Genomic DNA, 26,089 nt, shown 5'->3' with positions numbered 1-26,089 from the left:
GTAGGAGAAGGGACTACATTTCCTTCCCCATTACCAGTACTGCATCAGCGCCCCATTACCTCCCTCTGCAGGCGCTAATGGGAGGCGCTAACCAGCTGAATTTTTCCCCCATTGTTTTTCAACTGTTTAAAGATTAGTGACAGAAAGTAAAGGCTTTAGCACTAATTACAAGTTCTACAGTAAAATTCACCAATCCGAGTTGGCAGCCAAGCTCAAAGGGCGCCCAGTTTTGCCAGAACACTACAACATTCTCCCACCTGCACTCACTCCCTGGGAGCGCAGGATCCAGAGCCAGCTTTATTCTCCGATGGACTAACTGCAAAGGAAATGTTCTAATGTTAGTGGGGCTTGGACTCCCTTAGGACATCATTCATTCTAATGTTTGATAGTTGACCAAACATTGTAAGTAATTGAATTATATGCAAACAGTTGTCAGCATAAGTGGAATGGTGGGGGTGTATAAGCTGAACCGTAGTGCATAAGTTCGAGGAAGTGTTACTAGAACACTACAGAACGCCGTCGAGACATGAAATATTACGGTACATTTTCTGAGACTCCATGTCTGGCAGAGTCTCACTCAACACGGACATCCATTAGAGAATTGGGTGCTGAGGTGAGCTTGCCCGTTTTCCGAGCTGTGCGATTTGTTTTGGCTGTTATTTTAAGGGCGGGAAAACCAGCAGGGCACAAATTGCTGATGTTGGTCTCCACACCCAGCTCTCTGACCAGTGATCCTGTTAGGTCTGCCATGGAGTCTCGTGAAATTGAAGCTAGTTTTCCAAATTTACAGCACAGAAACAGGCTAGGTCGATGATCAGCCATGATCTTATTGAATGGTGGAGCAGGCTGGAGGGGCCGTATGGCGGAGCAGGCTGGAGGGGCCGTATGGCGGAGCAGGCTGGAGGGGCCGTATGGCGGAGCAGGCTGGAGGAGCCGTATGGCGGAGCAGGCTGGAGGGGCCGTATGGCGGAACAGGCTGGAGGGGCCGTATGGCGGAGCAGGCTGGAGGGGCCGTATGGCGGAGCAGGCTGGAGGGGCCGTATGGCGGAGCAGGCTGGAGGGGCCGTATGGCGGAGCAGGCTGGAGGGGCCGCATGGCGGAGCAGGCTGGAGGGGCCGCATGGTGGAGCAGGCTGGAGGTGCCGTATGGCGGAGCAGGCTGGAGGGGCCGTATGGCGGAGCAGGCTGGAGGGGCCGTATGGCGGAGCAGGCTTGAGGGGCCGTATGGCGGAGCAGGCTGGAGGGGCCGTATGGCGGAGCAGGCTGGAGGGGCCGTATGGCGGAGCAGGCTGGAGGTGCCGTACGGTGGAGCAGGCTCGAGGGGCCGTACGGCGGAGCAGGCTCGAGGGGCCTTATGGCGGAGCAGGCTGGAGGGGCCGTATGGCGGAGCAGGCTGGAGGGGCCGTATGGCGGAGCAGGCTGGAGGGGCCGTATGGCGGAGCAGGCTGGAGGGGCCGTATGGCGGAGCAGGCTGGAGGGGCCGTATGGCGGAGCAGGCTGGAGGGGCCGTATGGCGGAGCAGGCTCGAGGGGCAGTATGGCGGAGCAGGCTGGAGGGGCCGTATGGCGGAGCAGGCTGGAGGGGCCGTATGGCGGAGCAGGCTGGAGGGGCCGTATGGCAGAGCAGGCTCGAGGGGCCGTATGGCGGAGCAGGCTCGAGGGGCCGTATGGCGGAGCAGGCTGGAGGGGCCGTATGGCGGAGCAGGCTGGAGGGGCCGTATGGCGGAGCAGGCTCGAGGGGCCATATGGCGGAGCAGGCTCAAGGGGCCGTATGGCGGAGCAGGCTCAAGGGGCCGTATGGCGGAGCAGGCTCAAGGGGCCGTATGGCGGAGCAGGCTCGAGGGGCCGTATGGCGGAGCAGGCTCGAGGGGCTGTATGGCCCACTCCTGCTCCTATTTCTTATGTTCTTCTGTTCTTCTGTTATCCAGCCTGACTGGTCCGTGCTGGTGTTTTTATGCGCCACACGAGCCTCCTCCCACTCCCATACTTAGGATAAGACACTGAGGAAGTGGATTGGATTCCCGGAAGGTTGCAGATTTTACATGACTGAGCTGGGGAAACACTTAAAAAAAGCAACGCTATGGGGTGTAGAGAAACACGGTTGAAATTTTTGAAACAGTAGATGGGATCGATGGGGTTGGATGTAGAATTATTGTATGTAAAGACAGGAGATTTCTACAATACAAGAGTGACTCCATTTCAAAAGCACTTAATTGACTGTAAAGCACTTTGGGACGTCCAGTGGTTGTGAAAGGCGCTATAGAAATGCAAGTCTTTCTTTCTTTCTTTTATTATTATATAAGCTATCAAGTTTACTTAATAACAGACACACGTTCAGTAGATTTGCTGCAAAATATTCCAATATTGATTGGAAATGTAACTCGAAAAAAATCTCAATTTATTTCTTGTTTATTCACAGGTGTCACCTCCCGCTGGCACACCAAAAAGCTGCCACGGAAGACCCACAAAGGTTTGCGAAAGGTCGCTTGCATTGGGGCCTGGCATCCAGCTCGAGTTGGGTACACTATTGCCCGCGCAGGGCAAAAGGGTTACTTCCACCGTACAGAGACCAATAAGAAGGTAATACTTCAAATGCACAGGGCAGGTGCACCTTACAGCTTTAGACTTTGCGCGGGAAGACCTTCTCCATTTTATATACTTCACATCCAATTGTAAATTCTAAAGACGCTGTTAACTGTTTCATTACCAATAGCAAACAGAGGAAACCTTCCCCCATCCTATGCTAGCTTTTCCGTGCTCAAACTCCCAGAGCTGCACTCAGGATAAGACAACTCACGTGAGATTCCCCACCTCCTCCCCCACCACACCCCAAAAGTGAGATTACTGAGGTTCCACTGTACATTGGGATTTAAGTCATTACAGGCTGGGTTTCCCTCTGGGGTGTTTTTAACCGCTGGAGGTGGGTCAGGTGGGACTTCTGCCCGCTTCTCCTATGTGCCTCACCCATTTACCTGGATCAGACTTAATTCAAGGTGCAGGGTGGGCTCCCACCGAGAACGCTACCACGTTACTACACAAAGGGAGCCTGTCACTGCAAGGAAGGAAAATCCACCGATGCTGCAGTGGGACACCCGCTGCACTGCCAAAAGGAGATGGAGGCAGCAGTAAAAGGGGTCCATTCCTCCACAAGGCTCTGCATGGGCCACGGGCACCTTTGGGCAGGAGGGAGGGGAGAGGTGGCTGCTACCAGACCTTCTCCGTCCATCAGTGTCTTCGGCAGTCTTTCCAGTGCTGCCCCTGCATGTACCTCCACCTCTCTTCTGGCATTGGCTTGGCTCGGTGTTACTCCACTGGGGAGGTAGGGAAATGGGCAGTTTCCCCAGCTCTGCCCCTGCTCTGCCATCATTTAAATGTGGTGGGTCTGCCAAGGGTCGGGTGGATGAGTTCTTTGTTTGGGTAAGAGGGAGAAAAATCTGAGGTGTTGATTTCAGCGGTGGGCACCTGGTAGTAGGACTTCCTGTCCATTTTCCTTCCTCCACCACCGTTATAAACTCCAGCCCCACATTTTCAGCGTTAAATTCTTACCCCTTTAAGCTTCTGACAAAATAGAACTTCCATGCCGTTCTGAATCGCTTTTCAATTATTTAATTCCATGTCTTCCAAACAGCAGCACAATCATGCACACGTGTTTTGCTCTATTGGAACATGTCACCATGGTACAGTAATGAACCACATCAAAATTACACCACTGCAGAGGCTGCATAACAACGGTTATAGGGAGACCAAGTGGGAGAAGCAATCAACACTTTTTGCTTTGCAGTTTGCAAAACGTCTGAACGAGTTCATGTATGTGGGTCATTTCAAAGTTAGGCACGTTATAAGGGCCTGAAGGCTTGCTGCGTACGAAAAAGTTTAAAATCTTTTGGCAAATTCTGAACTATTTTGGGGGCCTTTGAAGTTTCAGTGATGTAATTCCAAACTTACAGCCCATCCCGATTCCCCACCTAAGCGTGCATTGATCACGCGTGAGCCCCGACAGCAAGAGCCCTAAGCAAAAATCCGGTCCTCGCCTTATGTCCACGTGTGCACTTCTAGGAAGGTCGGCAGATAATGAGAAGGTGCAGGAACGCAGGCCAATTTTTACTGCCTTAACCCACAGGCACTGAAGGTGAACATAGCACCTGCTTGCTTTGTTACAAATGATCAAAGGACCACACTTTGAACACCCCTGGCTGTTTTATTTTCAAAAACAGCTCTTTGGGCTACATGTTTAGAATTGTCTCTTCATTCCATCTTTTCATTTTTGACTTAGTGAAATCCTGCAGTGTCCCAGCTGATCCATGTAAGGGCTGGGCTGCAGGTCAGGCCAATGCATTTCCTGGTTTGAAACTGCCTCTAATCCTAATTATTGCCAGGCGGGCTACTTTTTCCTTAAAGTCTTAAAAAAAAAGAGGTAAATTCTTTTAATGCCCATCCGTAGATACCACAAGAAGCATGAAACCAAATTTAGAAGCCTGCATGCATTTGTTATAGAGTAAATAAAAATAAATAAAATCACTTGCACTAATGTTATGTAGACAAACATGGCAGCCAGTTTTGTGCATAGCAAAATCTACAAATGCAAATGAGACAAATGAGCAGCTGAAATGTTTTTGCTGGTGTTATTAAGATGGGACGCTGGCCTAAATAGAGTCAGAACGGCACAGAAGGAGGCCATTCGGCCCATCAAATATGGCGAGACCATCTTGCTCTTCCTTGAATAGTGCCATGGGCTCTTTTAAGTCCACGTGAAGAGGTAGATGGGGCCTTGGTTTTATGCCTCGTCCCAGAGGCAGCACCTCCGATGATCCCTCAGCACTGCGCTGAGTGTCAGCCTAGATTAATGGGCACATTGTTAATTGTAAAAACCACCTGAATGTTTTTCCACCAGATATATCGCATTGGACAAGGTATCCACATAGAAGATGGCAAAGTTATGAAAAATAACGCTTCCACTCATTACGATATGACTGATAAGAGCATCACTCCAATGGTGAGTCACTTTGAACAATCTCACTTGTAATAGAGCAGATATCTGCAAATTGGCAAATTGGAGGTCCAGTAAAATGGTCACTGTCCTCCTTACACACCATCCTGAGCTCTTTCACTTGGACCACTTCATTTCTCAGCAATATTGGGGGGGGAGGACTTTTCCAGGGGGTCAGCGGGTGCAATCGGTGGTGGGTCGGGTGGGAAAGTGATTTTTTTTGACAGCGGATCAGGACCCTGCTGTCAACCCGCCACCACGCGCCTTTACCAAATGTTGAGTTTGTCAGCGCTGAGCAGACCAGACACGCAGCGGTGGGGGAGGCAATTCAGGTTATTATGACCTTGTTAACAGAGGATTAACAACAATTTTGAGCTCACCTTTATACTTTCCCAGTTCGCCAACGGGGTCCACGCTGCTCAGGGATCACGTCTGTTAAGCTGGGCGGGAGTTGAATGGCCATGGAATCATCTCATTACTTGACAGCTTGAAATGTGCTATAAAAGCTCCCATCTCACAGCTGTTTATTTTCCAAGCTCAGAGGCTGTTGCTCACTCCATTTGGAAGACAGATTGAGCTTTATGCAGGTTGCAAGTGTTTGGAGCAAACTCTCTGTCCAGTGTCACCTCAATGGAACAACCTCTCTCACCATTGACAGATCGCTTCTGTCATCTCAACCTCACCTGCCATCTATTCCATCAGCATGGGTATGGTTTCTACTCTCTCACCTTGGTTCTCAGAATCTAACGACAATCAGCCCCAACACCAGTATCACCAGGCACACCAGCAGCACCAACAACAATAGCAACCTTCTCCGCAATGAGCTGGTGCTGCACAGGACAGAGGTCATCAACACCCGAGCACATTGTTGCCCGGGACACTAGGAATGGTTTCACCATGGCCAGATTTACTTCACTTGACGCTGTACACCTTGGCTGCCATATGATGCGCCAGGTTGGCACCACCCCACACCTACAACATAAAGCATCCCGACAATATCCAAGCCATTCCTTTTACACTCATCAGCATTGCGGGGGTACCGTTATGTCACACCATTCACTGCAACTCACTAAGCCACTTCCAAAGGTGTACACATATCTGTCCAAGAACGCAAAGTGTTGAAAATAAAGATTTCAATATTTGACAGCACATTAACAGAAACTTCACATGAATATTGGCTAAAACACACAAGTACCTACCCTTGTGTGTTGTTAGTTGGTATGTTTGGGCTAGGATGAGGGTGAGTGTACGTGGTAGCTAGTGAGATGGGGTAGTGATAATTTAGATAGAGAGGGATGGTTGGAGGTGCAAGATAAGTTGGTGTGAGTAAGGATGTGCAGGAGTAGGGTAGAGAAGGCAGAGTGATGGGGATGTGATGAGTGGCACAGCAGGAGGAGGTTGAGTGTGGCTTTGCAGTAACGTTTCGTGATTATTGAGATCATTGAAAGGTTTACGGCACTGCAGCCTTGTCCTCCTGACCACATCCCTGCTTGTTCCCTCCTGTGCAATGTGCAGCCAGGCTGCGTTGGTCTCCTGGGGAGGCCTCTTCTGCCCATTGGAAGGGAAGGGAACCTCCCTGTGTGTTGTCATGGGAGAGCCTGGGTGCAGCCGTGCACCTCTGTGCAGTTTCTTGTCAGTGTTTGTAGCACCTCAATGCTGTAGAACACTGACAGCACAACTGTCTAAGTAAATTTGCGCATGGCCCCTTTAAGGAAACCGGCTGATGACGCATCATCAAGAGATGTCATCAGACCCGCTTCCTTCAATTGGACCGGGAAACGCGCTGGGCGGGCTTAACACACCCAATCAGGGGAAAGTCATGTCAGAGGCTGGGATGGAGCCAGCAGCGAGGCCGCGACCCGCCACTGACCTCACCCGCCACAGACTGGCCAAGGTAGGGAAAATCGCAGCCATTGTATCTGTAATTGGATGGCCACTAAATACTGTGTCCATAGATACAGACAATACAGTTGTATTAATGTGTGTGTAAACAAACAATACACACTGTACGTGCAATTATTATTATAATAATCTAACAGCATGCACAATAACAATGGCCTAAAATTTATTATTTGCAACAGTAAAATAAATGGTCTAACACCTGTGTTAAAATAATGGAATGTCATCCGTTAATATTACTGACAGTAAAGGGGTGGATTTTGTGCTTCTCCAGCTGGGAGATGTCGGTGCTGGTAAATGGAAGATTCCATTGTTTGTACCAGTGCCAATATGAAGCACTCTCAGGTCAGGTAAATGTTCACATTCGATGCAAAGTGAAGCTACCTCTCCTCTGCCCAACAGTGTGCTTTAACCCCAGCTGCAGAAGAACCCCACCTGCTGTACCAGTCTGATGTTTTTCCATTTTCTGCCCTAATCTCTCTTGATGTATCAGGGTTGTTTGATCTAGCATCTCTCGCTTTCAAAGGGGACCGTTACCTCTTTTAAGCACATCCTCTGTTTCATCGCTCAGCTAAGATTGGGAACTCACCATCTGGCACACTAATGTCCTCCAGAGAAGAGGGAACATGCCACCCCTACTCGATCTGGCCTACATGTGACTTACATCCCAAACCATGTGGTTGGCACTTAATATCCTCGGCGCAACTAGGGATGGGCAATAAATACTGGCTTGCCGACATTGCCTACATCCCTGCCCAACTGATTCAACATCTCACCGTTAAGGGTGCATAAAGAGATATAAATGGATTACAGTTTAATGGGAGAGTTGTGTGAATCAACAGTTCATTTTGCTTTGAATGTTCAACTAACTGAAAGCTGCTCTCATGCTATCAATGCTGATTCCTTTGTCTGTCAATCATGTTTATAACAGTCCGTTAGTATTACCTTATGCTCTGTCGAGTACCAGGTTCAAACACTGTACGGCTAATTCAATCAATGGGCATTTGCAATTTAGATTTTATCAACTGTACCGTTCACAAACACAGACACTATCCAATAATGTTGTTGCAATATTTAGGTTTAAGTTACTGGTCTATTCTTGTGCTTTAAACAAAATGGATGATGATACAGTTGATTTTTTTTGTTCTAGGGTGGGTTTCCACATTATGGTGAAGTGAACAATGACTATGTTATGGTAAAAGGATGTGTTCTTGGAACAAAGAAGCGTGTGCTTACACTCAGAAAGGTACAGCATCCTCTTCAGTGTATGTTTGGCAATGTGGTGGGAGAATGAGCATTTCTAATTTTGCTGGCACATTTGGAACATTTTCCCGTCACTGAATTTTTCTCAGTCTATTCCTAAGCACCGAATGCGCATTATCAAAATAATTCTTTGCATGATGGATGGGAACAGCGGCCCAGAAATTGGATTGGACCTGAATCGGGGCGTGATCCTGGTGCAGCGCACACTGCAGGTGCTCAGTGGAAGGACCACAGCAAATTGGTCCACCGGCCTCATTCGGATAGTACTGGCGAGCTGCGGGCGCCAGTCACGGCCCAGGCGGCAGCTCGCGGTCCCGGTCGGGGGGGTGGTGGGGGATGGGCAGCAAGATCGGCTGGCTTGGGAGCCACCTGAGGTACTTAGGAGAGCTCGGGAAGGGAGCTGAAGGAAGGCGGGGTGGGTGGTGAAGGTAATCAGGAGGGGGCAATGTGGTAGGCAGCACTGGTCCACGGACTTAATCTCCTCCCGGCTCCACAATAAGGTAAATAATAAAAGTTCAATCTTACCCTTTCAGGTGGCAGCCTCCAGCGGTATCTTTAAGGACTGTTGTTTCTTTTTATTCGTTTATGAGATGTGGGCGTCGCTGGTGAGGCCAGCATTAATTGCCCATCCCTTATTGCCCTTGAGAAGATGGTGGTGAACTGCCTTCTTGAACCGCTGCAGTCCGTGTGGTGATGGTACTCCCACAGTGCTGTTAGGTAGGAAGTTCCAGGATTTTGACCCAGCGAATAATGAAGGATCGGCGATATACTTCTAAGTCAGGATGGTGTGTGACTTGGAGGGGAACTTGGAGGTGATGGTGTTCCCATGCACCAGCTGCCCTTGTTCTTCAGGGTGGTAGAGGTCGCGGGTTTGGGAGGTGCTGGCGAAGAAGCCTTGGCGAGTTGCTGCAGTGCATCTTGTAGATGGTACACACTGCAGCCACGGTACGCCGGTGGTGGAGGGAGTGAATGTTTAAGGTGGTGGATGGGGTGCCAATCAAGCGGGCTGCTTTGTCCTGGATGGTGTCGAGCTTCTTGAGTGTTGTTGGAGCTGCACTCATCCAGGCAAGTGGAGAGTATTCCATCACTTTAGTTTGGCTGCTAAGCGCCTGAAGAAACTGACCGCTGTATGCACGCTGTGGTCATACCCAATCGAATTTTACAAAGGGGGCCTTAAGCAAGTGTTAGGCCCCCGATTTGCATATGCAAAGGCTTTGACACGCCCATGATACCTATAGAGGAGCTGTAACCAATATGGGGGGGCGGTAAAACAGGCACAGCACAATCCAATTTCTAGGCCAGTGAGTTTAAAAAGGGAAAATTTACGTCCTTGAACAAAGCATGAGATTTCCATGGAATCATCGGAGAGGACAACACGGGAGTCATAAGAACAGGTAAAATACCTCAGCAATTACATGGCTGGCGGTCTATGTAAAGTACAGAAGGAATAACATCACTGAGCATTGGCGTTTAGTTAATTGTATATTGTTGCCACTTAACATTCTAAATGCATTCATGATTCTTGATAAGCAAGTGGGTGAAAGATTATCGGGGGTAGGCGGGAATGTGGAGTAATCAGATCAGCCATTATCTTATTGAATGGCGGAGCAGGCTCGAGGGGCCAAGTGGCCTACTCCTGCTCCTAATTCGTATGTTCGTATGATTCTATTATTTTACATAACAATTCTGGTGTAGCTGAAAAATGTATATTCAGGGTTGATGTCTACTTTTCTATTACAGTCTCTTCTGGTTCACACTAAACGGAGTGATGTTGAATCAATTGAGCTCAAGTTCATTGACACAACTTCCAAATTTGGCTACGGACACTTCCAGACGCCCGAGGAGAAGAGAGCTTTCATGGTAAGCTCGCTGAAGAGCCCTACAATATAGTTTGAACTCCGTGGGGTAGATTTTATCTTTGTGCGATCATGTAAAACAGATGATAGTGATTCGGCAGCCCATTTAAAGATCGCATGGATGAACTACAGAATTTGTTCATCCCTGTTTGGCATAAAAATAAAACAAAAAAGGTGACTCAACCGTGGCTAATAAGGGAAATTAGGAATAGCATGAGATCCAAGGAGAGGACATATGAATTGGCTAGAAAAAGCAGTAAACCTGAGGATTGGGAGCAGTTTAGGATTCAGCAAAGGAGGACAAAGGGATTAATTAAGAGGTGGAAAATAGAGTATGAGAGTAAGCTTTCAGGGAACATAAAAACTGACTGTAAAAGCTTCTATAGATATGTGAAGAGAAAAAGATTGGTGAAGTCAAGCATAGGTCCCTTGCAGTCAGAATCAGGGGAATTTAGAATGGGGAACAAAGAAATGGCAGACCAATTAAATACATACTTTGGTTCTGTCTTCACAAAGGAGGACACAAATAACCTCCCAGAGATGTCGGGGAACATAGGGTCTAATGAGAGGGAGGAACTGAAAGAAATCAGTATTTGTAGGGAAATGGTGTTAGGGAAATTGACGGGATTGAAGGCTGATAAATCCCCAGGGCCTGATAATCTACATCCTAGGATACTTAAGGAAATGGCCCTAGAAATATTAGATGCATTGCTGGTCATCTTCCAAAATTCTATAGATTCTGGAACAGTTCCCATGGATTGGAGGGTAGCTAATGTTACCCCACTATTCAAAAAAGGTGGTAGAGAGAAAACGGGAATTATAAACCGGTAAGCCTGACATCGGTAGTGGGGAAAATGCTAGAGTCCATTATAAAAGATGTAATAGCAGAGCACTTGGAAAACAGTGACAGGATCGGACAAAGTCAACATGGATTTACAAAAGGTAAATCGTGCTTGACTAATCTACTGGAATTTTTGGAGGATGTAACTGGGATTGGGGGCAAGGTACTGACTTGGATAGAGAACTGGTTGGCAGACAGGAAGCAAAGAGTTGGAATAAACGGGTCTTTTTCCGAGTGGCAGGCAGTGACTAGTGGGGTACCGCAGGGATCGGTCCTAGGACCCCAGCTATTCACAATATATTAATGATCTAAGTTTGCGGACAACACAAAGCTGGGTGGGCATGTGTGCTGTGAGGAGGATGCCGAGAAACTCCAGTATGATTTGGACAGGTTGGGTGATTGGGCAGATGCATGGCAGATGCAGTATAATGTGGATAAATGCGAGGTTATCCACTTTGGTGGCAAAAACAGGAAGGCAGATTATTATCTGAACGGCAATAGATTGGGAGAAGGGGAAGTGCAACGAGACCTGGGTGTCCTTGTGCACCAGTCGCTGAAGGTAAGCATGCAGGTGCAGCAGGCAATTAAGAAGGCAAATGGTATGTTGGCCCTCGTAGCGAGCGGATTCGAGTACAGGAAAAAGGATGTCTTGCTGCAATTGTACAGGGCCTTGGTGAGACCACATCTTGAGTATTGTGTGCAGTTTTGGTCGCCTTATCTGAGGAAGGATGTTCTTGCCATGGAGGGAGTGCAGCGAAGATTCACCAGACTGATACCTGGGATGGCAGGAATGATGTATGAGGAGCGATTGGGTCGATTGGGCTTATACTCGCTGGAGTTTAGAAGAATGAGAGGGGATCTCATTGAAACTTATAAAATTCTAACGGGACTAGACAGACTAGATGCAGGAAGGATGTTCCCGATGGCCGGGGAGTCCAGAACCAGGGGTCAGAGTCTAAGGATAAGGGGTAAGCCATTTAGGACAGAGATGAGGAGGAATTTCTTCACCCAGAGAGTGGTGAACCTGTGGAATTCTCTACCACAGAAGGCAGTAGAGACCAATTCATTAAATATATTCAAGAAGGAGTTAGATATATTTCTTGAGGCTAAAGGGATCAAGGGATATGGGGAGAAGGCAGGGACAGGGTACTGAATTTGGATGATCAGCCATTGAATGGCGGAGCAGGCTCGAGGGGCCGAATGGCCTACTCCTGCTCCTATCTTCTATGTTTCTATGTTTTACATCTCTCCCGATTTTCCATTGAAGTCCGCGGGATTACAAATCGGGAGAGATTTAAAACGGGCTGCCGATTTGCTATCACCTGCTTTGCACTATCGCACAAAGTCAGGATCTACCCCAGAGTCAAAATGTGCTGCAGAGATGATGGATGTGACAGGGCTTGGGATTAGGCATGGCTTGCTGGAGATAGGGATGTTATAAAGAGGAGAAAATGGTGAAAATCAAATAATTATCAAGGAGGGACCTCACCATAGCAATATGAGATGAATTTTGGATATTTCAAGTATATTTATCCATAATAATTTTTTTAGTATATAGTCATAACTGGTGCAGTGTATATGTTGAAACACCCTCAAAGCCTCCTTGAAAAAGTGCAACATCCCCACCGACACTTGGGAATCCCTGGTCCAAGACTGCACTAAGTGGAGGAGAAGCATCCGGGAAGGTGCCGAACACCTCGAATCTCTTCGCCGGGAGCAAGCGGAAGGCAAGCGCAAATAGTGGAAGGAGTGCACATCAACCCAAGCACCCCACCCACCCGCCCCTTCAACCACCGTCTGCCCCACCTGTGACAGAGACTGTAGGTCCCGCATTGGACTCATCAGTCACCTGAGAGCTCAGTTTTAGTGTGGAAGCAAGTCATCCTCGGTTCCGAGGGGCTGCCTAGGAAGAAGAAGAACTGATCTGATCTCACCAGATTTAATTTGTGAGGGACTATTTTATTTAAACAGAGTACATAGTAATCATTTTTGAATTAAAAAATGTGGAAACCACATTCTGCATGGTATGCTATAGTATTGAAGATAAGTTAATGCTGTACATTGGAGATCAGAATAGGAGGCAAATCATTTAAAATTCAATCATTATTCTCTTTATTCAGGGGCCACTCAAGAAAGATTTGTTGCAAGGGAAAGCCAGTGTCCCGATCGATTCTTAACAGCTACAGATATGAAGAACCGTGTCTGTCACTGAATTGCTCACAAAGCTGATAATAAAAAATCATTTGATGCTCAGTCTCTGTTTTTTATTAAGTGACTCGTTACTTTGTCTTTATTGCTTCATATACGGCGGCAGCACTTCACATGAAAATAAAACAAAATGAGACTTTATTCAGGAAATACTGTCAAGTGATGAAATAATCAACGCACTACATATTTCTACTTTCTGTAATATTTAATAATATGACAAAAAATAAGCAATTTTAAAGCTGAAAGCAATTTTAGGTAATGCAGTTTAGCTTTCATTGCTATCCCCACACACACACCGAATAACTAGTAGTGGTAGCTGCAAGCCTCAACTGTTCTCTCTTTTGCAGTCTGTTGTCTCCCTGGGGGCAATTTTCAACATGTCAGTCACCCATTCCTTACTCGAGAAGCAGGCAGCCAGCAGGGGGAAGGGGCACTTTCGTCATTCCAAGGCCTGTCTAATGTACTTTTCAGGTGGGCCTGTAAAGGGCCGAGCAGCCTGCCGGCCTGTTTTGGGCGTAAGGTTTCTTAAATATGCAAATCTGCGCCCTACGCCAGTTGTAGGACCCCAATTGCAATTTTTCAGGTACAAGTGGACAGAGTGCGTGCTGGCCTTGCTCCGCCTATTCGTACCAGGTGTTGAACAGCCTAACCAGTGGTCTTCAAAAGCAGCCGAGGAAATTAAAAATGTTGTTGGGTCAAGAGGAGCTGGTTTTGGGCCGCTCCGCTGACTTCACGCCTGTTTCAGGCGGATGTTGAAGATCGGCCCCCATTTGACTTCTGAAACACGTTAGAGAGACGGTGCCAAATAACGTCCTGTACCCGCCCAGGAGTCACGGTACTGTTAACCTGCAGCGATGGCAGTGTTTACTCAGAGTAATTTCAGCTCTACTTGCCCTGTTGTTGCGGTTTAATAACTGAATTCGTAGATTAATTTATAGCATCATTACTCACGCCCAGCCATCCTAATCATCTAAAGAATTCAGTTTGCTCCGGGTAATGTTGTTTTATTCCTCGAAGTAGTTTCGTTTCAATCTCTATTTCAAATTTTTGTCAGTCTTCCAAAATCCTTTAATCAGTAATATAACGGACAAGTGACCACTTAATCTGGTTCTGGCGCTGTTGCTGGAGGGGAGGAATGTTGACCAGGAATAACGCTGTGGAATCTTTTACAATCCAACTGAACCACCAAGAATAGGCAGATGGGACCTCAGTTGAATGACTTCTGTGAAAAATGGCATAACAATGCTGCCCCCCCTCAGTGCTGCGCTGAAGTGCCAGTTGAGAAAACACTCAACATGGCTTGACTTTAACACTGATAAGTTGTGTTGCTTTTAACCTCTGTGGCGCATTTATTGGTTATTGAATGGTGCCCACATACATGTGTACATCTTATACAAATAGAAGAAAGAAAGATTGCATTTATATAGCGCCTTTCACGGCCACCAGATGTCTCAAAGCGCTTTACAGCCAATTAAGTACTTTTTTTTTTAAAGTGGAGTCACTGTTGTAATGCGGGAAATGCGGCAGCCAATTTGCGCACAGCAAGCTCCCACATACAGCAATATGATAATGATGAGATAATCTGTTTTTTGTTATGTTGGTTGAGGGACAAATATTGGCCAGGACACCAGGGGTAACTCCCCTGCTCTTCTTCGAAATAGTGCCATGGGATCTTTTACGTCCGCCTGAGAGGGCAGACGGGGTCTTGGTTTAACGTCTCATCCAAAAGACGGCACCTCCGACAGTGCAGCACTCCCTCAGCACTGCACTGGAGCGTTAGTCCTTGGTTTATAGTATAATTACTCACTCAAGTCCCTGGAGTGGGACTTAAACCCACAACCTTCTGACGCAGAGGCAAGTGTGCTACCCACTGAGCCACAGCTGACACCGTCATTAAACCTTAGCGATATTAGCGGAGCTGATTGAATTACAGTTTTTTCGTTGTATTCTGGGAAATCTGTGGAAGAATGACAAAATTTTATAAAAGCCATAACCACTGGCTGAAAGGGTGTGGAAGCAGATACAGTGGTAACTTTAAAAGGGAATCGGAGATATACTTGAAAAAAAAAATTGCAGGGCTATGGGGAAAGACCAGGGGAGTGGGACTAATTGGATAGCTTTACCAAAGAGCCGGTAGAGTCACGATGGGCCAAATGTCCTTCTGTGCTCTATGATTTTGTGATTCAGAGTCTTTTGTAATGCAGATAACAGAATTCAGTCTCTTCTTGAGCAGTACATTACTATACTAAAGTGTTGGACCACTGGACCTCTTACAGAATGTGCTCAAAATGTAAAGGGAGTCCCCCAAGGAACAGGATGGCACACAACTGATGATGCATTAATGTCATAACTTCACTTCAAGTACTCGCTTACCCTTGGGCGTCCTACACTTTAGACCAACACCAGCATAAAGCGCTCTTAATGTAAACAATGTCCCAAGATACACCTCTTTACAGATATGGACAGCAAAATAAAAAAAGCTGGTAATGTGTGGCGATGTGAGAGAGAGAGAGATGGGTGGGTGAAAATTGGATATGGCCCGTTTACGAGCCCCAACCGGGAGGCCCATAGCCGTCCCTAAATTGGTCCTCGGGCCTCATTAACATTCCTTGCGTGAGGTGCTGTGCCTGTCATGCCTCCACAGGCAGCTCGGGCATTTCATTAAAGTAGAGCCTGAAGGTAAGGCCCAGAACGGAGTTTGGAGCGGCAATCATAAGGACTGTAGAGTCAAGGAAGCACTTCTGCTCCTCTTGGCTCGTACATAAAGTATCTTTTGGTGACCTTCACTGCTTAGGTCGCTGCGACCGCTTAAGAATCCTGAGCTGATCAAAACCACTTTTTTGAAAGTGGGCTTGAAAGAGACATTAGACCTCTCATTGATATATGTAAGGGGCCTAATGCTTGTTTCAGGTGGCCGCCTGCAAAGCCACCTTTACCAATATAGCAGCTTCCATAACGCCTGTCCATTTTTGCTCTTTCAGGTGTCTAGAGAACCATAAAAGAAACACAAGAAAGTTGTAGCTTGAGGTCAAAGCCAATCAAGACCAGCAGAAAGCAAAATGCCCTGGGCACAACTTTCCAGAAGAATATGGCTTGGGCATGGCACATGGATGACATCTCCGCCAGGGCATCAGCCAGGCCGGTCCAATTGTGAGCCCTCTGGGTGTATGGATATAATGATCCACTGAGTCTGAAGGTTGTGGGTTCAAGTCCCACTCCAGGGACCCCATCGCATAAAGCTAGTCTGACACTCGAGGGAGTGCTGCACTGTCGGAGGTGCCATCTTTTGGATGAGACGTTAAACCGAGGCCCCGCCTGCTCTCACAGGTGGATGGAAAAGATCCCATGGCACTATTTCAAAGAAGAGCAGGGGAGTTATCCCCGGTGTCCTGGCCAATATTCATCCCTCAACCAACATAACAAAAACAGACTATTTGGTCATTATCATTTGGTCAGGCGTTGTGGGAGCTTGCTGTGCGCAAATTGGCTGCCACGTTTCCCACATTACAACAGTGACTCCACTTCATTGGCTGTAAAGCGCTTTGAGACGCCCGGTGGTCGTGAAAGGCGCTATATAAATGCAAGTCTTTCTTTTTTTTTTCTTTTTCACTTCCTTTTCCCAGATACAGTACTGTAAAATCCCTTGTGATTTGGTTGGTGTGGACAGTGGAGAGGGGATTCTGAAGAACTCGGCTTTCTCTCTAAGCCTGCCGTTCTGTTATAGCCCATGGCATGCTGCTTCACTCTGCTTCTTTCTCAGGCTCTGAGCTGTTTCTCTGAGAGTTTGAGGCAACACATTGCATTCATACAGTGCCAATTTAATCAATACCAGAATTAGTTGGGATTTTGTTCTCCTTCAACACTTTTGAAGAAAAAGTCCCACTGCTTTTCAGCATTGGTTCTGAGGAGTGGTTGGCAGTCGGTTAAGTTATGTTTTTGTCTCCCTGAGCCACGTTTTAATGGTGTACCTCCTCAATCTTTTATTTTGTCCGAATTACCCGTGATGTGTCAGGGTATCACAGCAGCTCTACTGCCAGGATCCCTTTTTCATCCGTTTGCCATTTTTGCTGCTCCCATTAGTGCACCGGTCAGCTGTGCACTGACCAGCTCTCGGTCATCAGAGGTTTTGCAGAATTTAGGTGGGTGATGTTTTCTGCTGAATGAGGCAGCCCAGTGAGCCCGTCTGTAATCCCAGCCTTATGTTCTGGACGGTTAGAAGCACGTTGGGAGGTTCAGCAGGACTGACAGATGGTCACTTCCCCACCCTTGGATCTGAGGAGCTGTTGGGCCACATCTGGTGTTACAATGGCATAGCCAAACATGTCTTGGGAGTTGAAGCTGCTTCTGTGATAAATGGACTCTGTGGGTTTGAGGATGCTGAAGCCCAGATCCTCAGTTATGTCCAGTAATTATTTGCCTTAAGTGTTAATGGACTGGATGGATCTCACACGGGATATTTTGCATTGATGTCCCCAAGGAGTGGCTTGTTGTTTCCAAATGGAAGAGGTCTCCTGAATAGCTCCCAAGGTGGGAAAGACCGTGGTGGACAGTAGACAGACATAGGTCCTCATTCCAGGTAAACTTTGGTACATACTCCAGGCCGCAGGTAGCACCCAAGACATCAGTTTCATTGTACCCCAGGCTGCGGTGTATGAGGAGGGCTGTTCAGTCTCCTATCATGTCTGTACTATAGCTTGAGAGAATGCCAAACCTATAGAAGTTAAGCTCACACATATTTGCTCAATTTGAGTGAAACCGCTCTATAAACTATAGTGGTTAATGAGCATCTTCACTTTCACTTAGGTGAATGGGTAAACTTCATCTCCGTGAACATTTTGGGATACAGTATATGAGTAATTTGAGACATGACATGCGGTAAGTGTTGTATTCTTAGGAGCAACAGTTGACTTTGGACCTCTGGTTCCCAAAGCTCTCCATTAATGGGGTTTTCTTTGTGTCATGCCTGGGTCCATTGTAGACTAATTGATAAAGATTAATTGCCATTGATTAGTCAACAACTCCATTATTGTTGTATCTTGCGAATCCTAGGATGGTAGAAAGTGAACAACATGAACCTTGGTCTATTTTTGTCCAGCAATTCTTATGCTATGAAATGAATCTGTTTAATTGCATTCCATTCCATTGTAACTCATTAATACTTGCTGTGTACATTTGTTACGTGCCTTTCCCACCTATGAAAGTATTGCCATAATGAACCCTTGCCAGTGCAATATGTTGTATGTAATAATGACAGGTTCATTTAGGAAGAGGCCGCACAGAACTGCAAAATTTCCTAGGCATCAGTAACACCAGTAAATAAGTTTGCTCCAGTACCACACAATGAACCTTTTGAAATTCACAGTCTGCAGGGGTAACTATATATTTTTGCTTTATTTAAAAAATACCACATGCATCTTTCTTTACATGAATGCCTTCTGGCGATAGACCACTAATACAAAGAGAATTCTTTAAAAAGAAAACACACTATTACTGTACTAGTGACATTAATCAGGATTATTGCACTTAACACGGTGGCTTATTACACCCAAGCCTCAATAAACAAGACATGATGAATAGGCAACACATTTCTTTGTACGAATACCGTAACATGCATGAATAAAAGAGGGAAAGTGTTTTCAGTTTGTACCAAAAATTCAAAGGGTTTACAATATCACTTTTCTATCCTTTGTAACCGAAGAAGCTGTCCAATAAATTATTATGAATCGTTACATGAATATTTAGGGTAGACGATCATTTCAAAAGTAGCCCCCGCACACTGACTCTCTTGCAGGTCATTTCTCATGCAGACATTTTTGATAAATACGCACAGTGTTTTAGAATGAGCACAAATCCCGCCACCAAATCTGAGCTTATCTGAGCTTGAGCCGTTCCAATTGAACAAAGCATAAACTGTGCTTCACGAGTTCTGGTAAATTCCCGTTGCCACTGGGCTCTTATATCTGCCGTGAAATAGAAATGTGTGCAGCCGAGCAGATCTTTTAGTCTGGGGGGCGGGGGGGGTGGGGGTCAGAGCGATTTTGCAGCTGGATTTGATGGGAGTCACACTCTTCCATACCCAGCCAGCAATCCGTAGATCCTAGTGAGAGGATTCTTCTCACTTCGCTGCAAGATAATCTTTTGTACTGGTAAGCTGCGGGATTTTGGTTGTTTAAGCTGCATCAGCGCTTGAGGTTCTCTCGGCTTTGCCTCTTATCAACTTTGCGCTTAAATTCTCTGGGCTTCTGTAAGTGGAGTACGTCCATTTGGCGAGAGAGGGTGCCCTACTGTAGTGGATTGCTCAGTAGTTTGGTTTTGAGGTTCTGAAGCATGTTTTTGGGTTCCCATGCATGGTGCACACCCAGCTGCCAAAAATAAAAATCATTTTCTCTTTTGCAGCATATACACACCACCACTCGGGATATGAGAGAGATTGGAGTTTGGGTGGGACTTTGAACTCCTGGGCTGGAAAGTGGCCTAGCGAGTGGCCGGGAGATTTTAATGGCAAACAACAGGAAAAGCGGAGGGGAAGTGGTAGAAAGTCAAGCCGCCCAAAGTAAGTGCGGATGCAGGAATGGGGGGAGGGCGGAGCGGGAGTTCTGGGCATTCAGTGATTTGGAGAATGGCGGTGGGGGGGGGGGTGAAGAGTCTGGGCAGGGAAGGCCGACTTGTGGGGCCCAGGGGAGAACTCCTAATCCTCCTGGCCCCAAAAAGGAAAGTTTAAAACCTAGCTTACTAGGCCTCTTTCGATAGTCTGACTAGCCTCTTGCTGTAGGTGCGCCTGCTAACTTCCTAGTTAAGATGGCGCCGGGGTCTTATTGACATAATAGCGTTGCATAAATTTGCATCAATGTATGAGGCTCCCAGCTAACTTCGACAGGGGCTTTAGACACCTGAGAAAACAGGCATTTTAAAATCACAAATCAGGGATGAAGCAGGTAATGCCCCCCACCCAACAGAAACTGGGCAGGGGAAGTTAAAGTGCTGCCCTTTGTGTATGGAACAGGGGGGAAGGATTTTCGTGTAATTTTATTCTGTACAGAAGGACGGTCGTTGTATTAAATAAATTGTCCTCTGAAATCTATAAATTTAGCAAAAATTCATTAAATTTTGCAATTAAGTTTATAGATTTTAAGAAATAATTCTTCCCCTTTTCCTTGTGTGAAAACTTTTTTATTTAAAGACATCCATAGCAGGGTAAATAAGTTGAGACTGTGCAAACCAAAACAATAAAAATACCAACTATCTGCACCAATTCCTGAATGTTGACTATAAAATATCCAGCTCAGGGAAGGATAAACAATCGAGGGTTCCACTTCCCACCCTTGATTGCCATCCAGTGACTTCTGTTGGAAAGTGTATGTGTGCGGGTGCTGGGTGAAGACAGAATCAGGCTCAGCTATGAAGCTCTCCATGTTTGAATGAAAAAGAAAGCCTTGCATTTATATAGAGCCTTTCACCTCCTCAGGACGTCCCAAAGTGCTTTATAACCAATGAAGTACCTTTGAAGTGTAGTCACTGTGGTAATGTAGGAAACGCATCAGCCAGTCTGCGAATGAACTATCAATACTCACTGCCTACTGTGACACGTGTAAAACAGACACCTCACCTAAGTGCTGAAGGGTCTCTGGTACCCACGGCACTGGACCCCCAGCATGAATCACCACTGTCAGGAGCAGAAGGAGGAAAAGGGAGACATTTCAGGTAGGAAAATGCACAGTGGAAGTCTTCTAGAATAAACTTGGATGCTCCAAGTGCTAATTCTATATTTAGTGCCTCACAATACATTTTGAATGCTACGAATGGAGGAACCATTCACACCCACACACAGCTCAATCATTACCAAAGAATATGCACCAAAGGGGGCACAAATTCAAAAAGGAGCCAATTCGATCAGATTTGGTCCTCCATTTGCAATTTGCGAGCATACTGGGGAGAGGGGAAAACAATCCAGTTTTCTTGGTAGACTTCAGTGGGGAAAAAATAAATCACCTTTCCCCCAAACTTTTCTATTTCCAGGAACCAGTTCTTAGAATCTGTCGGCAGAGTCAAAGGAGGCTTCTCTGGTGACTTCCTCTGGAGATTGCCTCGACTGGTCTGGCTTATCAAGGCCAGAGTGCATGATAGGAATATAGATATCGTCCATGTTTGGCATCACAAAAACTTTCTGTAATTAAAAAGGTAGACTGCATTAGGATTACAGAAAGCGAACTTCAATTCATGGTACATGCATCTTACTACAAACTAGATGCAGGAAGGATGGTCCCGATGGCGGGGGAGTCCAGAACCAGGGGTCACAGTCTAAGGATAAGGGGTAAGCCATTTAGGACTGAGATGAGGAGGAATTTCTTCACCCAGAGAGTGGTAAACCTATGGAATTCTCTACCACAGAAGGCAGTAGAGGCCAATTCATTAAATATATTCAAGAAGGAGGTGGATATAGTTCTTGAGGCTAAAGGGATCAAGGGATATGGGGAGAAAGCAGGGACAGGGTACTGAATTTGGATGATCAGCCATGATCTCATTAAATGGCGGAGCGGGCTCGAGGGGCTGAATGGCTTACTCCCGCTCCTATCTTCTATGTTTCCTTGTTTCTGTACTACAAGTCCATTGGCCCATCATAGTTTACCTTTCAATTATCTCCTTTCTCTTCTGTAAGCTAACTTTCTACATCATTTTCACAATTTAATAACCATGAGTTCTTTCATATGTCATGAAAAGTATCAGAAAATCACCTGATAAGGAGATTAAATGTGGATTGAATAATTTAGACCTGGGGAATTACTGCAGTGTGAATTAAGCTAAAACTTTTTTTGTTTTTCCAAAAACCTAGCACTCTTTCTCTAGTGGTGATATTACTGAGGCTCTCAGTCGGCCTGATACATTGGCAGTTGCTCACTGTCCTCAGTTGCCACCCCATTCACGCTTAGAATTAGTTTCCAAAATTTTGACCTAAGACATGGGTGAATAAATGTAATGTGAGCAGGATCTTATAGGCAGAAAAGCATTGAAAAAGACTGAATTAACATGTGGCATAAAAGCTTTCTCCCCACTTGTAGTCCACGAGGAAAAGTTACTTCCTACGGTGGCACAATTCAGTTTGAGATACGTTGATCCCTCAAAGAAGTGATGAAGTGGTGATAAGTGGGCTCTACTGAGAAAAGGCAGAATTATGATTATATGATTTCAAATGCCACTCAAGTCCTCAGACTGTTAAAATGTCAAATTCCTGTTAACAGATGGGAATGCCTTCTGATTCCTTCCTACCTGGAACTCGTGCTGCAATTTCTTCTCAATCCACTCAGTCACATGTGTGAAGGTCACCTCCCGTTCGCCCAGCTTGGGCCGCACCTTAAATTCCAGTCGAGGAGGAGTCCGGAAACTGTACCTAATTACAAGAAACACAGCTAGTATTAGTGTCCTTTTTTCCCATTAAGTTTCTCAACCCATTCGATGATCTTGTTTTAGGATGTAGTTATACTGTCTATGCAAAGACAGTCATGTTCAGCCCCTATTATTTTTGTATAGTTATTTCATTACTAATAAGAGGTGTGAAAACATATTTGTTCTCCAATAGTGAAAAGTCACTCATAACTTGTAAACAGATAAGCAGCTAATTCTCAAATGCTTGCATTTTGCTGTAATGTCGCCCCGAGTCCAGCTTGTGTCCTTTTTTCAGTAAAACACAACTCTTATTCTTAAATGTTGTGGTATTGGGACTCCCATTCTGATCTAATGCGGCAAAATAAATGATATGAATGGGCTACCCCTGTCCCAGTAATATCACAGAGTTGTTTTAAAACAGTGTTCTGTTGTTCACTTGAGTAGTAACGAATTCAGTCTTCCGGTTATAGTCATTTTATTCTTTAACTTCACCATACATAGCAATTTACAAGCTGAGTATAGTCACAGATAGACACGCAAACCTAGGCATGGGTCCCTTCTCGTGCTCCTTGAACAAAGGAAAAAGCTTATATTTATGCACTGTTTTCTTATCAAACTGGAACTGGCATTTTCTTCAACATGCATCAATAATGTTAGATGCATGTAAAAACACTGTGGCCTTGCTGTGGTAAGCATAACCCTTCTAGTCTCTAGACATTCTTATCATAACATTTCTCATCTAAACATTCTTTTATAAACATATCCAAGGCCGGTTGGTTGCGAACACCGGCTGTTGCCAAGTGGAAATCTGTATCTCTCTCTCTCTCTCTCTAATGATGCCAACCACATTTTTTCCTCCTATTACTGAATTAACTAAGCATGAACACCTTTCAGAAGCTGAATTAATGGAGTTCCATATGCCAACATGCTGCCGCTCGATCCCTTGACTATTAGGACTTCACTTCTTAAAAAAAGCAGATTCATTTGTAGTAAGAATAACCTCAGAACCTCACATTTAAACTTGCAATCAAAACATGCAACATTTTTATTAATGGAGAGGGGCCCTGGTTCAATTTGAGCACGAGAACAGAGATGGTAATATACAGTCCACTGTCCCTACTTGTCCATTGTCCAGTGTTTATTGTTCCACAGTGTCCATTCCATTATATTTACATCACAGAAGGGAAGGGAAAAATGTGCACAAACTGTCTACTTCTGGCCTGCATGGACCAAAGTATAAGGTCAAGAAATGATTAGGAAACAGTGCTAAGTATACACATAGCTCTAACATTTGGATCTGTGTGCTAAATCAGACAAAATGGTTCATAAATCATCCCCGTCTTCATGCTTCAATGTAGCAGGTATCAACATCAACCTAAGCCTCAGCGTTGTGGCCGATTTTCTCAGTTAGTGAGGAACTGCCACGTGTGGCACTTTGCCATACAGACCAAGTCGCTTAGGTTTGTTTGTCATGTTTGTGGGATGCCAGGAGGGGTAATACAATTAGCCTCAGCATCCCTGGGCTAGAGGGGGGGGGGGGGGGGAGGGGGAATTGGCCAAGATTTGAGCTCGCTATTAAACAACTCTTGGAAGATATGCACATTTGGAAGTTTAATGAGGACAGGTCGAATGTGATGGCCCTTATGTTGGAATAGCATGTTTTAGCTTGAGAGCAGGCAAAGGATAATACACACTTCTGCATGGGAGCATTGCATATTGATGATGAATTTAAATTGGCCCGGTGAGCTGCATTGTTAAAAAGAAGTGATTGATTTCTGAGTAATAAGAGATAATTAGACAAATAAACTGCCTAGGATCTGAATCTAATTGCGTCAAATCTTGTTTGACAAAACTGAGCACTGATTGAGGTTGTTTATACTCGTGAATTCCCCTTTGGCTCTAGTCTGCCACTGCAGGAAGTAATTCAAGTAGGTCAGTTTTGATTAATTGGGAAGAACATTAAAAAAAAAAATCTTTCTTTATTGTAGCTTGGACATCAAATTAAAGTGAAAAATGTTCTCCCCTGTTCTTCAGTTTTCCTATTTTGTTGTGCCACTCTAGGTGTTGGAGGCTTATAGGGATTCTGTGAAGGTTGTCATCATGGATTCGTGTTCAAAAGATGCTCAGGAGAACTGCTTGCACTCAGATAAATGGCCCGGATATTGCGGTCAGCGGCAAAGTGACGGCACTCGCCGCTGACCTCAAAGAAAGCTGCCCACAAAGATTTAATGGTCTCTGTGGCATCGATTTCACTTTTCCTGACGTTAATTTGAATCTGACGCCAACTCTAGGGGATCTCTAGTGTCCAGCAACAGTGATGTCATCAAGCAGGCTAAGCAGTCAATCACATTGAAGAATTCTCACAGACAGCAAACCAGGAAGTAAAATGCACTGATTTTCCTTCACTTTTTAATAATTTTACAGAGAGTAAAATAATGATTGGGACATACCCATGGGATTAAGGTGCAAGCTGAAATATCATAAACAAACTTCAAAAGAAATTATTTAAAAACATGGGCCGCGATTTTGCCGGCACTCAGAGTGTGGGTTTGGAGGCGGGTCCGCTGTCAAAATCAAAATGATTGACACCGGGTTGGGAGCCCGCTCCGAACCTGCCTCCATGTAAGTTTCCAAAGTGTCGGGTCTGCGACTTCAGAACAGACCCAACGCCAAGCGATGGGGGAGGCATTTAAGATAGTTAAGTGCTTGTTAACTACTATTTTGTCAGCCTATTTCTATTTTCCCACTTTTTTAACTGGGTTCACATCGTTCGGAGATCACGTCAAGTAAGTAGGTCGGGTTCTCTGTCTCCCCATTGCTGTGAATAGGTGACAGCTGCAAAAGTGGTATGAAAGCTACCATTTCACAGCTGTTCACTTTCCAATGTCAGAAGCTTGAGCCTTCAGGACTTGGAGGACAGATTGAGCTTTATGCAGTTTGGAAGTGTTTGGAATAAATTCTCTATCCACTGTCACCTCCTTGGAGCAAGCTCTCTCACCATTGACATATCACTTCTGTCATCTCAACTTCAGCTGCCATCTATTCCAGCAACCATCGGTGCCCTTGAAAAAATCTCATCTTGGTCCTCTGAATCCCTCCACGATCAGCCCCAGCATCAACATCACCAGGCACACCAGCATCACCAACAACAATAGCAACCTTCTCCGCAATCACCTGATACTGCACAGGACACAGGGCATCAGCTCCCGACAACATTGCTGCCCGGGAGGCCAGCGATGGCATCACCATGGCCAGATTTACTTCACTTGATGCTGTACACCCTGGCTGCCACATGATGCGCCAGGTTGACATCACCCCACACCAGCAGCATAAAGCATCCCTATAATTTCCAAGCCATTCCTTTCACACTCATCACAATTGGGGGGGGGGAGAGGCGGAGTTATGTCTCAACATTCACTGGAACTCACTAAGACACTTCCAAAAGTGAGCACAGATCAGTCCAATAAGGTAAAGTGTAGAAAATATAGATTTCAATGTTTGACAACACATTAACAGAAACTTCACATGAACATTGGCTAAACCACCCAGGTGCCTACCCTTGTGTGTTGTTAGTTTGTATGCTTGCAGTAGGTTGACGGTGAGTGTGAGGGGTGGCTAGTGAGATGGGGAAGTGATAATGTAGATAGAGAGGGATG

General features: G+C 45.8%; 2 protein-coding genes across 2 annotated transcripts in view; one reads left to right on the top strand and one right to left on the bottom strand.

Annotated features, from left to right (window-relative positions):
* Positions 1-13,097, top strand: part of LOC147110414 (large ribosomal subunit protein uL3-like) — a 37,471-nt gene extending 24,374 nt beyond the window's left edge. Inside the window, exons 6-10 of the mRNA XM_086000391.1 lie at positions 2,418-2,578; positions 4,890-4,991; positions 8,035-8,130; positions 9,888-10,007; positions 12,965-13,097. Coding sequence (XP_085856517.1) covers positions 2,418-2,578; positions 4,890-4,991; positions 8,035-8,130; positions 9,888-10,007; positions 12,965-13,021 — 536 coding nt within the window. The 3' untranslated portion in view covers positions 13,022-13,097. The remainder of the gene's footprint in view (positions 1-2,417; positions 2,579-4,889; positions 4,992-8,034; positions 8,131-9,887; positions 10,008-12,964) is intronic.
* Positions 13,098-18,416: 5,319 nt separating this feature from the next.
* tex2l (testis expressed 2, like) overlaps positions 18,417-26,089 on the bottom strand; it is a 155,276-nt gene continuing 147,603 nt past the window's right edge. Inside the window, exons 11-12 of the mRNA XM_086000390.1 lie at positions 22,317-22,437; positions 18,417-21,216 (exon numbers count right to left, since the gene is read on the bottom strand). Coding sequence (XP_085856516.1) covers positions 21,079-21,216; positions 22,317-22,437 — 259 coding nt within the window. The 3' untranslated portion in view covers positions 18,417-21,078. The remainder of the gene's footprint in view (positions 21,217-22,316; positions 22,438-26,089) is intronic.

This window comes from Somniosus microcephalus, chromosome 11, assembly GCF_052327205.1.
Source record: "Somniosus microcephalus isolate GS21.2 chromosome 11, FLI_Smic_1.0, whole genome shotgun sequence".
NCBI classification, from domain to species: Eukaryota; Metazoa; Chordata; class Chondrichthyes; order Squaliformes; family Somniosidae; genus Somniosus; species Somniosus microcephalus.
Note: the sequence above shows the minus strand (reverse complement) of the source record. Positions and strands in the feature narration are given on the sequence as shown.